The sequence below is a fragment of the Onychomys torridus genome, chromosome 12 (assembly GCF_903995425.1).
Source record: "Onychomys torridus chromosome 12, mOncTor1.1, whole genome shotgun sequence".
Taxonomy (NCBI): domain Eukaryota; kingdom Metazoa; phylum Chordata; class Mammalia; order Rodentia; family Cricetidae; genus Onychomys; species Onychomys torridus.
This window is the reverse complement of record NC_050454.1, coordinates 69,832,527-69,847,615: the sequence shown is the minus strand read 5'-3', so window position 1 is coordinate 69,847,615 and position 15,089 is coordinate 69,832,527. Positions and strand designations below refer to the sequence as shown.

General features: G+C 47.0%; 1 protein-coding gene across 1 annotated transcript in view; it reads left to right on the top strand.

Moving 5' to 3' along the window:
- The window catches only part of Runx1 (RUNX family transcription factor 1), an 86,082-nt gene that overhangs the window by 23,827 nt on the left and 47,166 nt on the right, over nucleotides 1-15,089 (top strand). The window contains exon 3 of the mRNA XM_036203188.1: nucleotides 2,639-2,743. Within this exon, the coding sequence (XP_036059081.1) occupies nucleotides 2,639-2,743 (105 nt within the window). The remainder of the gene's footprint in view (nucleotides 1-2,638; nucleotides 2,744-15,089) is intronic.

The window sequence follows — 15,089 nt, the reverse complement described above, 5'->3', positions numbered from 1 at the left end:
GCAAACATTTCAGTTAATCCAGGGGAAGAGTGATGTCTGGGGCCTCTCTGAAATGATCGCAAGCACACTCATCCTCAGGGAAGGTCACCTGAGAAGCAGGTCAGCAGCAACTGGATGGGCTTTGAAGATGGGAAGACCCAAGCAAGTGAACCTGAGGATGGGGGCTGGAAAAGTATTAGTTGGTACAGAAACCTCAGAGACCCAAAGGCCTAGCTCAAGAGCTGAGCTCATGGGCCTTAAGATTCTAGGGAGAAGATTCTGGAAGCTGACTCTAAGATTCCATGTTGATGATACAAGGGGTAGCCCATAGTGGGTTCTTGTTGAGGAAGGATGGCCCACTGTGAGCTTTGCTCACAGCAGCAGGCCATGTGACCCTTTATACAGTTGAAAATGAGGGAGAATGATGGGCAGCTCCCTCAGACCTCCACATCAGCACACCATTCTCAGCATGCCCACCCTGGGCTTCTGTTGACCGTCTCTCCAAGAGTCATCTAGATGCTAAAGCAGAGAACCCCTTGTAATATCCCCTGATGATATTTGCAGCTATCTGATGATGACAAATCCCCAGAGCCTGGCAGCATTCTCTGTGGGGAGGAGGCTGACTGAGGAGGTAGGAGGAATTTAGGTAACAAAGCCTCATGTGCCATAGAACCCCAGTTCCTAAAAACCGCTTCTGTCTGCTCCCTTGGGCCACTCGTGATGCAAAATGGGCTCCATCACTAGCCTTACCTGCCCTGTTGTTCTTTTTGACACAGACTTCAGCAGATAGATTACAGACAGACACTCCAGGATTATTAGGGAACACTTTTTAGGATTAGGAGTTCAGCTTTCTGTGGTCATAGGTTGTATTCTCAAGAACATTCAATTCTTGATGGCCTTAGGTTGTATCCTGGGGAATTTCTCAGTGGCGTTGACCCACATTAAAACACATAAGTCAGCTGGAAACAGTATGTTCCTCCTAAGGAGGGTGGGCAGGTCAGATGGGTTTTAAAGTAGCCAGTGCCTTTCGGAGCCAACGGGCATGGTTTGTCTCCCTTCTGTTTGCATTTCGTTGATACTAAGTGAGTAACAGGTGAAATTGTATTAACTGAAGAATTAATATGCAGGTAGAAGACTTAATATCACTCTCAGCCAAATACTAGGATTCCATTCAGGGCTCTGAGAAGTAGAGGGAACACATGGACATAGAGCCTTTGGACACTAGGGACAGACACTGTTGTAATGCTTCACCTCACTTACTCTTCCCTCAGTCCAAAACTGTATACATTTGGAAAATTGCCTCTACCCATTTTTCAGGTAAGAACACTGAGCAACAGAGAAGTCTAGATATTGTGGCTTATCAGGGTAAAGCAGTGGGAATTCAAACTCAGAATCCATTCCCTGAAGCCATGAGACCAAGAAGTAATGTATTTGATTGAACTCTGAGCTGACCTTTCACAGAGACGTTATTACAGTATTTAAGTATTACAGAGAGAGCCAGGCACACTTTTGTATTTTTCTTTCTTTCTTTCTTTTTCTTTCTTTCTTTTTTTTGGGGGGAATTTTTTTTTTTTTTTTTGGAGACAGGGTTTCTCTGTGTAGCTTTGTGCCTTTTCTGGAACTCACTTTGTAGCCTAGGCCGGCCTTGAACTCACAGAGATCCACCTGCCTCTGCCTCCTGAGTGCTGGGATTAAAGGCGTGCGCCACCACCGGCCCAGAAGCCAGGCACACTTTTGTATGAACAATGTGTTTAAACCTCAGTTTGCTGGCTGCATACCGTTGCTCTGCCCTACCCAATTAGTGTTTGTGTAACATCTAGTCATCTGGTATTTATGAATGGTATTTAATATCAACCATCAACTTCTAATATTACAGAGAATATTTTCTAATTTAGCATGTCTTCACACTTAGGCATTCAATCTTGGTTGATTTATTTGTTTTGAGACAGAGTCTCACGTAGCCCAAGCTAACTTCAAACTTCCTGTGTAGCCGAGGGAGACTTTGAACTTCTGATCCTCCTGCCTCCATTACCTGGGTGCTGGGATTACAGATGTGCAGCATTGCATCCAGTTTATGCTATGCTGGCATAGAACCCAGGACTTCCTGCTTGCTAGACAACCACTGTACCCTCTGAGCTACCCTCAGCCTAGACCTAGAAAGTCAATCTTTTCTAATCCTCAGAAGTACAGAGATAGAAGGGAAGTATGGGGGTAGCTGCTGCTGCTGCTGCTGCTGCTCCTCCTCCTCCTCGTCCTTCTCCTCCTCCTCCTCCTCCTTCTTGGCCTGGATTTTATAACTACCCAGAGAAGACAGTAGGGATGGGAGGACAAAGGGTGGGAGTAGATGGCTAGGAATCCCAGCTGGCAAGTCCCAAAGTCCTGATGTGGGCGTAAATTCTGATCTCTCCTGATCCTGTTGTTAATTAATGATTGAATTAAAGCCACATAACTAGGCAGTGTGTCACACCTAGTGAACCCACTGTGTCCATTCCAGATTGGAGACAAAGCCAGACCCATAGGACTACCAGGAGAACACATCCTCCTGCCGCGGCTCTGTCGCCTCCCACTTTGGGGGCTGGAGAGCCTAGATTAACGAACGCAGTGGGTAGATGCTCAGACCAGCCCTCACTCTGTCCTGTTCTGTTTTGTGTCTTTCCAGGCAAGAGCTTCACTCTGACCATCACCGTCTTTACGAACCCCCCACAAGTCGCCACCTACCATAGAGCCATCAAAATCACAGTGGACGGCCCGCGAGAACCCCGAAGTAAGTGGGCCCCTTTGGGGCCAGTAACTCTCTGGGCTGGTGTACTCAAAGACCCGCTGGGTCTTACGAACCTGTCTGCAGCTTCAGTGTCTCTCCTCAAGGGATGCCAGGCCCCTGCAGACAGAAGGGGTGTCCTTGTCAACCTCTCACTTCTCAAAGGTTGTTTCTGGGTCCTGGGTTTTGTAAAGCTTTGTTTTGGACCTCAAAGGGAAATTAGGCCAATTCAAATGAGTTCAGAACAGCTTGGGGCTTTGTGGGGCCAAGGGATAGACCCTCAAGCGTACAGCAAAGTTCAGTGGGATGAGAAACAAACAGTGGAGAGAAGACTGGCCACATACAGGATGCAACAACAGATCCAGAGGTCAGAGTGGACTGGAAGAGGAGGCTGACCATCCATGCCAGTGTTAATTTGCTAAGGTCAGAGGTGAAAACAGTCCTTTCTTCTTCCCCAACTCAGGTCTTATTCTAGAGAAGAGGGCGGGAGGAACCAGTAAATATAAAAAGATGGTCTCGGAGGAGAGCTCCTGTGAGCAAAGTGTTTAAAAAGGAAGTAGGGTTGTTTAGTCTGAAGGAAAGATGTCTTCACAGTGACTTAATGACTACCCTCGAGTAAACACGGAAGTGACAGTCTTCCAGGACCACACCCTGGCCCAGGAGCTGAGGTTGGACTAGAGTTCCAAGACTATAGGCAGATGAGCCCTGGATGGACACCAGCTTGTCTCCAAACCATGCCAAGTGTCCCTGGGAAATGATACCCTCAGAGTTTGGGGTGTTGAAAAGTGGGGTCCATCCTGCTCCCAGAAGCTATGGTGAAAGAGGTTAGGTGTTAAGAATGAAGCCCTTAAGAACGTGACCCTTAGAATTCTTCAGCCTTCAGGAAGTTTCAGGACCTCCTGGAACTCCAGTTTCATCTTTATACATACAACATATGTAACAATGATGGCATCTTCACAAGACTTCACTAAATGATGCCATGTGCCTGGTGCAGGGCATGAGCTTAGGAAATGTCAGGGATCCCAGTGGTGCTTCCTTCCCTTGTCTGCTCCAGGTGACCTTTCCAATATGGTAGTTCCATTGGGCATCTGAAGTAGGCCCCTGGGGTGTGATCCTCAATAGGCAACCTTGCTAAAGTGGCAGATGCTCTGGGCTCTGAGGTAGTAGCCCTTGGGCATGTGACTCTCTATGGCTATCCAGTGGTCACTGTGGCTATGGTATCCTTTCCTGCAGTCATAGAAATTCAGTGCACTCAGAACCTAAAAAACATATGGTACGGAGAACAGAAATGGCCCGCATATCAGTACAGCTGCCCACCCTAAGGATCAAGTGTTCAGATAAAGAGTTTGCCATCTCTGCTATTCTATAAGTTATGAGAATACACGTCACTGGGAGGAGGGTCCTAGAGCCCCCTCTGTACCCAGCCTTTCTTCTCAGGTGGGATTTGATGTCAAGGGAAGAGTGAAAGGGAGAAGTAGGGCTAAGTATGTCATAAAGAGCTCTTGTAGCCCCAGGTAGGCAGTCTTCCATTTCGCAAGAAGCTTCTAGAACAAAAGCCAACTCCAAAAGCAAGTGTGGGCCATTAGTGGATAATTTTACCATTCTCTTTCTAGTTGTTTATTTAGTCTTTTGAGTTGAGACAGGCTCTTGCTCAGCTAGTCCTGGTCAGCCTAGACCTTGCTACATGAACCAGGCTGGCTTCGAACTCCTTGAGTGCTGGAGTTAAAAGGCCTGTGCCACCACATCTCATACTCTGTCTTCTTAGCCACCTGTCCAGGTTTAAATAGGATGAAGCCCGAGGGAGAAGGAAGATTTCTCACTGTTGTCGGATCTTGGACTGTTATCCACCCACACAGCTGCCCGTTTGTCCATCCATTAGTCCGTCAGTTCCATCCATGCCGAGCTGTCTGCACTTCATGTCCTAGGAACCCTTTCTCCTGGCTTTGGAATCCTGTATGGGAAACGTGGGGCTGGCACTTATGATTTCTCATGTGGGACCCAGCTCTGAGGCTGTAAAGCAAATGTACATGATAACTAACCTCAGTGCTGACATGGTCGGACTAAAACTGTGGTAGACTGTGTCCCCAGAGAGTCACCAGCCTTTTTGTAGTTCAGGTGGTCATTTTTCAGTAACCTGAGTAAGTCAAAACTTGCTCTTCACACATTCCATGGGATGCGTCTGCATCTCCAGCCCATACAGACATTAGTGAGCATAGTGGAATTAAATTCCCCAGGGAGAAAGAGTGCCAGCAGGTGTTTGTTTTCAGTGAGTAAGCCGAGCATTTAATGGCTTGTTAACATGCTGAAAGATAGTTTCAGAATAGAAGATATGTTAAAAGGATGATGGTCGTGGTATGTGTGTGCAGAGGTCAGAGGTCAACATCAGCCACCATCCTCTTCTGATCTCTGCCTTGCTGTTTGAGACAAGGTCTCTCCTTGAACCTGTAGCTCATCTACTCAGCTGTGTTAGCTGGCCTGTAAGCATCAGGGATCTGCAGGTCTCCATCCTCCAGCACTGGGGTTACTCCTGCATGCATACCGCCTCACCCGGCGATTTTCATGGGTAGGATAGATGGGAATGTGAGTCTCCATATTGGGGTGTCATGCACTTTACTGACTGAGCACTCCCCAGCTCTCCCTGCCCCATAAAAGAGTTTTTCACAAAAGGAATTTTAAGAGTTGTTTTCTGTAGCTTTGATAGTTCTAGAAACTTAATGGAAAACTCTAGCTTTCAATCAACCCCTGTGTCTGTAATTTAGGAAACCATGGGAATGCTAAGATATGAGAATATGTGTTTCAAGATACATTCTCTACATACATAGTCCATGCTGTGATTTAAATGCATGTCTTGGTTTGGTGTGACAGGAGACATTTTGCTGAGGCGGTTAGGAGAGTGGAGGTCAGTGGTCTGATGTATTGGATCCATCCTGGAGATGAGGCTGGAGCAGTCTTTATTATTGGGCCAGGTCCCTGTGATATGTGGAATAAGACTCCATTACAATTCAAAAAGGTCAAGAAACAAATGCTGTGTCTGGGACAGCGTCTGCCCAGCTGTAGGGTTGCCCTTAGCAGTCAGTGTTGGAGCTCTGAGACTCAGTGATGAGAGCAAGGTGGAACCATCCCTGAAACCGTCAGGAGGCCAGTCTCACCGACTAATCTCTTCTAGATGAAATCACCCTGAGAACAGGTCAACTGAAGGGCCTCTTTGTCAATCAACTGCTTTTTAGAGAACTTTGTTGACCTCATCATGTGGCTATAAGTGTGTGTGCATGCTTGTGTGTGTGTGAGATGTGGGATATGAATGTTTGTGTACGTGTACCCACGTGTGCTCCCACATGGAGGTCAGAGGTCGATGTCATGTGTCTTCCTCCAATGCTCTCCATCCACCCTTTTGTTTGAGTCGGGGTCTCTCACTGAACCCAGAGTCTACCAGGTTTACTGAACTTACAATTCTGGCTAGACTGGCTGCTGGGGAGTCTGTCCAGTTCTTCTGTCTCTACTCACCAGTGCTGGGGTTGCGGGCTTCCACTGCCAAGGCTAGCTTTTATACATCGATGCTGGGATCCAAATTCAGTTCCTGACACTTGGGCAACAAACACCTTACTAGCTGAACTGTATTCCCAACCTCATGAATATGTATTTCTTCTTTGATTTTGAAGGGAAATAACAAAAGTATTTAACATGCATGTGTATGCATACATATAGGTTAAGCAGACTCTTGATATTTGACCAGTATTTTCAAGTGAAAAAGCAAAATGTATGAAGGATATCTGTAAGTTTATGGTGACAATGGACTTAAAATCAAGATTGTTAGAACAGTGTCATATGAGTGTTTATGGCTTTTTCTTATGATTCAAAACAATGTAGATCTTTTTCAAAACATTCTTTTCTCTTTGTAAGAAGAGCCAGTAACTATGATGACTGACATTATGTAGTAATCATCATCTGCCCAGCACCATTCAAAGTGCTGCAGGCATATTCATTTATAAAATCTTGGAAGAAACAGGCAAGGTAGTTGAAGCAAAAGCTAATTAAGAAACGGATCCAAGGTCACTCATCTAGCCAACCAGAATAGAAGCTGAGGAATCCAGATGTTGGGCTCCAAGGACACCCAATGTCTGCTTCTGAGAATGATGATAGTATTTGAGCCTCATTGTATTGTGATTCCTGTTTCTTTGATAAGGAGAGCTTATCAATGTGGGTGTGACTAGGCATGGTTTTCTTGGAGATCGAAGCCCTGTAGCTTTGCAGCTGTCTTTGCCATTTTGACTGAAGGGAGTCAGTCTTCCTTTAAGTAGGTGTAGTGAGTTACCCACCTACTTCCCAGGCAGTTCCCAATGCACAGATGCTGCCCACTGCCACATGTGCCAACAATTGGCTGTGCATGTCACTGAGGTCTGCTTGGGGACCTGGCATCAATAGAGTGTAAATCAAGGAGAATCTGTAGCTCTCCCAGAAAATATTAATACAGTGACCAAAGCAGCTTCCAGGGCAGGTGTCTTAATGGGGATCCCCCTTTAGCAAAGGGTGCCACATAAAGCTTGGACACTTAGTAGTATGTGCTCTTAGGACTGTCATTGTGCCCACAGGGAATTGTGCCAAGTGCGCCTCCCTGGTCACCAACATGATGTATTTCCTCTCAGTTTAGGAGTGTTCAAATACCAGACATGTATATCAGGTCAAGCTATAGTCCTGGTACATGAAGGAAAATGAAGTCAGTTTTTCCTTCCTTCCAACCTGGATGTAGAGCAGAAGGAAGTCAGAGGGCCAAAGGGGAGCATGCTGTATCTGCTTTCCCACTCTGAAGGCATCTCAGGCAAACAGGGGTTCTGGAGGGGGGCTTCACCCTGGTATTCTGCCCCCCATTCTGCTAATCTCTCTTACTACCTGGAGACTTAGAAAGGCGGTTCTCAAAAGCATTAATAATAACCACGCCTACGTGTTTCCAACAAATCTTAGAATCGCTTCCTGTGTATTATTTTAGTAATATGAAACTAGGCCTAGGAGAGTCTGTGAGCATCAAGGTTTCCCTGACTCTCAAATTCAGACCAAGCATCCCCGGGGCAAAGGGGATGTGAGCGGATTCAGAAGGGAACATGCGTCTGACTCTGGGAACAGCGGTAATCCACCTTGACACTCCCCAGATAGACAACGGTCGACCTTGACAGTACTCGGGTGAGTTCTTGGTCCATGCCCTGCTTCTGCACAGAAGTCTAAGGTTTAGGTGGCACCTGCCCCCTGAAGCAGGGTCTTTCCAAGTGGAAGTGGAAATGCAAAGGCACGGTCAGGACACCTTCGCAGTCTGGTTCAGGGAAAAAGGAGCAAGAAGGAACCGGTGATGAATGAAAGCCATTTCTTTGAAGGTGTCTCTCCAATCAGATCACTGAAAGCTGTATTGCTCTTGAGAATGCCACACCAGGGAGGCAGAGGTCTAGGCTAATGTGCAGTCCTTGTTAGAACTGACTGTATGAAGTGCTAAAAAGAATAATAATAACATAATACTGTCTACAGGGAGGCTTCCGTTCCTTAATCTTAAAATGTGTACAAAGATTTTGGGATCCTTAACTCCGGGACCTCAGCTTTTGCCCTGGCGCCATCAGACCTGTGGGTGTGAACTTGGGCAATTATCTTAAGTACTTTAGTCCTCGGTTTCCTCTTGGGTCGAACTAGGCAATGAGACGAGATAATCTCTAAATTAGTTCTCACTCAAAGGGGTAACAAAATATTGTCAGCAAAATAGATATATGGCTTCCTCACAAATGGGGCCCCTTAGAGGCCACCACCCCCAAGCCACCAACCACACATCACCATCCTCCATCCCATCAACAATGGCTTCTACATTAGTTCTCTCTCTCTCTCTCTCTCTCTCTCTCTCTCTCTCTCTCTCTCTCTCTCTCTCCCTCTCTGTCTGACTCTGTCTCTCTCTCTCCATTTTTGAAAGGGCTCTGTCATTGTCATGAGATTCTCTAGCTACAATAACAATGTCCTGCAGCCCTTATGTCTCTGCCATTCAGCTTGAGACAATGAGTAGGAGCTGAGACTCCCATGTTTGCCCTAACTAACTTTGGGGTGTTGATATCTGGCTATCTGTCCAACAGGGACAATGGCCATTTAGTATCATGGGGCCAAGAGGCTGAATGATAGACTACCTCCATGGACCCCCTGAGAACCTTTCCTGGGCCACAATAAGCATTCAGAAGATGTCAGCTATTATCCGTAGTTAGTCTTGAACTCTTCTGGAAAATTCAAAAACTCTAGGAAAAAAAAAGGGGATTTGTGAATCCTAAATTTAAAAATTCATGAAGTTGCCTTAATGTTACATTTTTTGAGATGTGATTAAACATTTATGCATTTTGATTTTTTTTATTTCAGCTTTTGTTTTGTATTTAGGCCCAGTAAATTCTTTTCTGGCATATTATGACCCCTTAAAATATTCCGGGCACTGTTCCTAAGTCCCTCATGGTTCCATAAACTTGTCCCCAAATGTTGTATTTTGTGAAAAAATTAAGGACAAATTCTGTCCCAGTAGCATAGAAGCAGAGATCTGCCTCATACCCAAGATCTAACCCTTGGGCCCTTCTCAGTGTGTGCACAATACAGTTGATGAAGAATCTCACATTGTTCTGGAAAATGAGAGGACCTTGGCACTGTCTGCCCTTGCTGCCCCTAGGGGACTTGTTCCAGGAACCAAAACCTCAGATACAGATTCTGCCACAGGGTGCTCCAGCCCCTGCTATCAAATGGCAGATTGTCTGTAGATAACTTATGTGAGTCTTCCTGTAGACTGTCAGTCATCTCTGGGTTACTGAAATACTCATACAGGATGGCATGAATAATTGTTAGACTGAGTTACAAGGGAAGTCTATACACATTCCTATAGACACATCTTTTCCTCCTCAAGTATTTCAGCCTGAAGTTGGTTGAATCCAAGAGTGTATCAACCACAGAGATGGAGGCTGACTGTATTGGGCTTATCACGTGAGGATGCCTGTAATATCTAGCCACACCCAAGTTCTGCACACACAGGAAGCAGCTAGCCACCCTTTTGACTGTCTGAAGTTAAAGCAAGTGTCTGGTGAGCACCTCCACCCCGTGTGTGTGTGTGTGTGTGTGTGTGTGTGTGTGTGTGTGTGTGAGAGTGTGAGAGAGAGAGAGAGAGAGAGACACACACACACACACACACACACACACACACACACACACACACACGGACAGACAGACAGACAGACAGACAGACAGACAGACAGAAAGCACTCCTCCTCCTCCAGCTAGCTGGATGTTGCAGCCCATCCTCTGGAACACTCTGCTTTTATGCATTTCTCCTGGGAGACAAGTGGCCGGCAGCTTGTTGAAGGTCTGTGGCTGGCAGCCCATGCCGCCACCGTGGTGGTCAGAGTGCATTGTAACACATCTACCTCTCCCCTTTCCAAGGGCAACTGCCATTTTTTCATGGCCTTAGCACTTTCCCCTCTCCACTTTGAACGAACTCTTGAGTTTTCCCAAGGGCTTGGGTTTTCCTGTAAGCTGTGTAGCTGGGAAAGGCCATTAGTAAAAGGCTGATACACAGTGTCTCAAAGACTGTCAGTGTACGTACACACACACACACACACACACACACACACACACACACACACACACGGATTTTTCCTCCAAAATTCTGATTAAATAAGTAATTCCCATCTCCTCATTTGGGATCACTGGAGCTGATTTGAGTCTGCCTCTTCTTTTCATGTGTTTTGCATCTGAAAACATTTTGTAAGGCAGCCTGCTTTGGGGCTATGACAGGATTAAATGGTGCCATTAGGAAAGAGGTAAATTAGGTATAATCTATCAGCGTGTGTTGCAGCTGTCACGAGCCATGAAAGCACTGGCTTTTACTCGGGTGCCAAGCGCCTTCTTCACAGGTCACTTTTCATCGAGTTCAGTGTATTGAAGGCTTTCCTGGGAAAACTTGCTATAAGTATCAAACTTTCTCAATCTGTGCCCACAAGTGAAAGCCAAGGTTAAAAAATATCTAAGTACCCAAAAGGAAGTGTTTTTCCTGTGGGCTCCCCCACCCCCAGCCTCCCTTAAAGTAGCACAGTGGAATTAATCTGTAACTCCCCAGACCCTTATGAAGTAAGTTAATGGCGATACATTAATTTCGTGCTCCTAGGAATTCCATATGCCCAGGTTCCATTAAAGCAAGTATTGACTAAAGCCCACACTGTTATTGAAAAAGTTCAGTGTGCTTGCCTCCACTGAAATGTCGAACACTGGCTATTTCATTTGCTGGGTCTTGTTTTCATTTTGGTTCGCTCCGGCTGGTAAGTCATATTCTGGTCATCTGAGGCAAAAATGTAAACACTTGAAGTAAGTCCCTTCTTAAGTGCAGGATGACTTTAAGGCCCTTTTTGGATTTTTTTTTCCAGGTATCTCATTCTCACTCACCTGTGAGTGGTTTCATGGTAATTCTGATGCATTCATTTTACAAAAGCTAGGAGAAGCATGCAGAGGGTCAGTTTTCTCTTTGCCTAACATTGCTCATTGGGTATGGCCCAGCGTTTCAGAACAGAGTCAGAGGTCTCCACAGGAAGTGGCAGAGGGAACCAGAGCCAGACCAGACTGGCTTCAGGTCTTCCCTCTGTTACTTCCTGGCTGTGTGCCTCAGTTTCTCTCCTGTAGAAGGGTCTTCCAGATGTCCACCTTCCAAAGAGATGGGAGAATTAAATGAGATAGATAAGATGGGAATGGAGGCTCTGAGGCGAGCTGCCTGACTCTGCCTCCCCTGCGGACAAGGCCGTTATAAAACCCCCATCTTGGACAAGTGGAAACATGCACACCAGGGTGCCTCACATAGCCCTGCACAGAGGTGTCCTCTAAACAGTAAAAGCACATGCCAAGAATACAGGCGGCCGCTCTCCTTCATCCCCCAACGGTTTATTTAACAAGGAATCACGTGGAATTCTGCTCCAATGGGTGCCAACTATGTACCAATGCCAAGTTATTTTAAAATGGGGGCAGGGGGAAGCCTGGCAAGTTGGTCCCTTGGGACATGACACTGAAGAGCCCTTTCTCCTTCTCTGCCTGGTGGTCGCCGTGAATCCAGAAGCACTGGTTCTCCCACAAACCCGGGCCTTTTCCAGGCACCGCCTTGGGAAGTCCACACTCCCTGTCTTCAGCCAACAGGACAGTGTTTCCAGATAAAGGTTGTGTCATGTGAGGCTCCAGTTCTCAGCAGAACATTAACCGCCCACGTGGCTGTGACCAGCCAAAGCTCCTAGCATCTAGAGAGTCTACCAGATCCTCTATGAGTATCAAGTGAGCTCTCTCTGCTGTACAGGGCTTTGCCTTGTTTGAAATGGTATATATCAAAGCGTGGCTTAGTAATGGAAATACAGTAGATGTGAATGAGGTAGCCGCAAAAACAAACAAACACACACACACACACACACACACACACACACACACACACACACACCTGGAAACCTCCATTACTGTTCTACAGGTATCGCACAAGACACTCAGGGAGCATAAGGAAAATAATGATTACTTTCTTAAAGATAGTTTTGTTTTGTTTAGGTTTACTTGTTTTATATTCTGTGTATGAATGTTTTGCCTGCGTGAATGTATGTGTACCACATGCATGCCTGATGCCCTGGAGGCCAGAAGAGGTCATTGGATCTGAGCTGCCCTAATGGTGCTGGGAACCTAACTTTGGTCCTCTATAAGAGCAATGAGTGCTGGTAACTGCAGAAACTTCTGTAGCCTGAAAGATAGGCTCCACCTCATCTTATCTTTTCAGACTGGTGAGAACACAGGGAAAACTGGCATTTAAACCGGCCGCCACTGTGGACCTGTGCTTTAGAAAGCTCACCTCTGCCGTTTGCCTCCGTCTGTAAGCTCGTTAAGACACTGAGATACAGATGATGTAACTTTGATCGACAGTTCAGAGTTTTATTTTAATTTATTTTCTTTTCCAAAACCAACGAGTTTTCTTCTATAGCTCTCACGTAGTGCAGGCTGCCGTTTCTGAGTCCATATTCCATGTGTCTGTGTGTCTGGGGGCGGGGGCTGTGTTTGGCTGTGGCTTTGTTTGTGTGTGTGTGTGTGTGTGTGTGTGTGTGTGTGTGTGTGTGGTTGTGTGTGTGCGTGTCTGTCTGTGGCAATGTGTGTGTGTGTGTGTTTGTATGTGTGTGGCTTTGGTATGTGTGTGGCTATATGTGTGTCTGTGGCTCTGTGTGTGTGTGTGTGTCTATGTGTGTGTGTGGCTGTGACTGTGGCTGCGGCTTCCTTAGATGGCATTTGTCTGAGATTCAGTTTCAGGGAGGTGAAATGGTATACTCTATACTCAATGCCTGTTTCAAAAACAGCAGCTCCTTAGTGATGAGGCTCTGGTGGCCACTGCCCCCCCCCCCCCCCCCCCCCCGTCCATCTGTTGACATACTGGCTGGGGCAGGATCAGAGAATCGTTTCTGTCCTGAGGGTGACTGAGCCATTCTCAAAATAAATAAGTGGCAGAGTGCAGGGAGAAAGAGCTAGGAACCGTTGCAACCGGAGTCTAGAGGGCAGGGCTGTCCTCTGCACTGCTCCTGGGCCCTCAGCAGCGGCAGTGCCCAGTGGACGGTCCTCAGACCTGCTGCCTGCCTTAGCTGCTCCTGGAACCTTGATTTTCTCATCTACAGAGTGGGGAGGGAGTGTAGTGAGGACTGAGGTACTAAAGAGCCCCTGAAAGCGGGGTTTATTCCCAGGAGCACTTGAACTTGCAAAGCATTGTCTTCCAGCCTCCAGCAGGAGACAGGTTGAGACCTGCCCTAATGATTGTGTCCATAAGGGGAGATAGCGAAGAGGTGGACGTTGGGAGTAGCGGGGGGGGGGGGGGGGCAAGTGGGGAGCAAGAAGCGGTAGGGTCGAGGGAGGCAGTTCACCCACCCCAGGCTGCTGCAAAGAGGCATGAAGAAAGGCCCATGCAGAGTGGAGCGGCTGAAGTAGGGGAAACCATCAAAACCATATTTCCCATGACTTTGGCAGCATCAGAAAAAAAGAAGAAAGGAAAAAAAATCCCTAAACCCACAAAGTGCTCAATTGTCCAAACCTAATGCCCAACTTCCCAAAGCTGCCCGGTCAGAGACCTTGGCGTTAATTCCTCAGCCAACTGAAAAAAAATAATAATAAAATAAAAAGATGGTGGTGTGAGTTCTGTTGACTTAATTGCCAGAGCGTTGCTGAGCGTCGGAGCTGCCTCGCTCCGCCTCCTCACGTATTCTGGGCTGTTCCTCATTACCTGCCCGACCTATCTTCACAATCTAGCCACAAACAGCTTTGGTTGACCACACCACTTCCCTATTGAAAGTTAATACTGTTTGACTCATTCGGAACAGCCTCACCTGAAGCCAAAGAAAACAAGGCGGAGAATAGCCGGCTTGTGTGGAGTCTGGAAAGCCCTGCGCAGCCCTGCTTTCAAAGTCCCGTACAGTAGCCTTACTATATCTCAGCCGCAGCTGTAGAGAAAATGAAGGAAGCAGAAGTAGCTGGGGGTGGGAGAGAACAGGAAGGGAGTGGGGCGGGGCCCCATCAGGCTGGGAAAAGACCACAGTGCAGTCAGCCCAGTTCTGGGGCTCTCTAGCTGGGCTCCGAAGTCTGTCCCGTCACACTGGAGTGTTCGGAAGGGAGGCAGTTAAAGAGGAAGGGCCCAAAAGCTCATTTTAAAAGTGGTTTTTGTCACTGAAGACAAAGAGAGAGGAGCTGAGTCCCACCAGACCAACTTCCAATAAGGGAGTCCCTAGGTGACCAGGGACGAGACCCTGACCCTCCACTGTCAAGTCTGGGAAAGGCTCAGAGGGAGAATGTTGCCCAGGGTTGCTAGGGAGGTAGCCATACTTCTCCCTCGTCCTTCCCTGAGATGCAGTGGCCGCAGGGCAAATGGGGGTGCTGGGGTCTTGTAATGATTAGAACTTTCTCTTCCCATGTCACCAGGCCAATACAGAACCGACATTTTCCTTACTGTTCTGGACAGGTACATGGCCACTTGTTGATGGATACTTGGGGTGACTGGTAGACAGGATTCTGCTCACTCACCCCTTCCTGGCTGGTAGCTGCTTCTCTGTCTTCATTTCTCTCTCTCTGTCTGTCTCTCTCTGTCTCTGTCTCTCTCTGTCTCTCTCTCTGTCTCTCTCTCTCTCTCTCTGCCTCTGTCTCTGTCTCTCTCTCTCTCTTTGTTTGTATGTGTGTCCATCTGTCCACAGTGGCTGAAACTTGGCGGCAATCTCTAAACAACTTGAAAAATAGCCTTTTCTGGAACTGTGACATAAAGCCAGTGATTTGTCAAAAGACAAGGGGGAACTGTTGGTTTTCTTCCTAGAGAACTCTACCT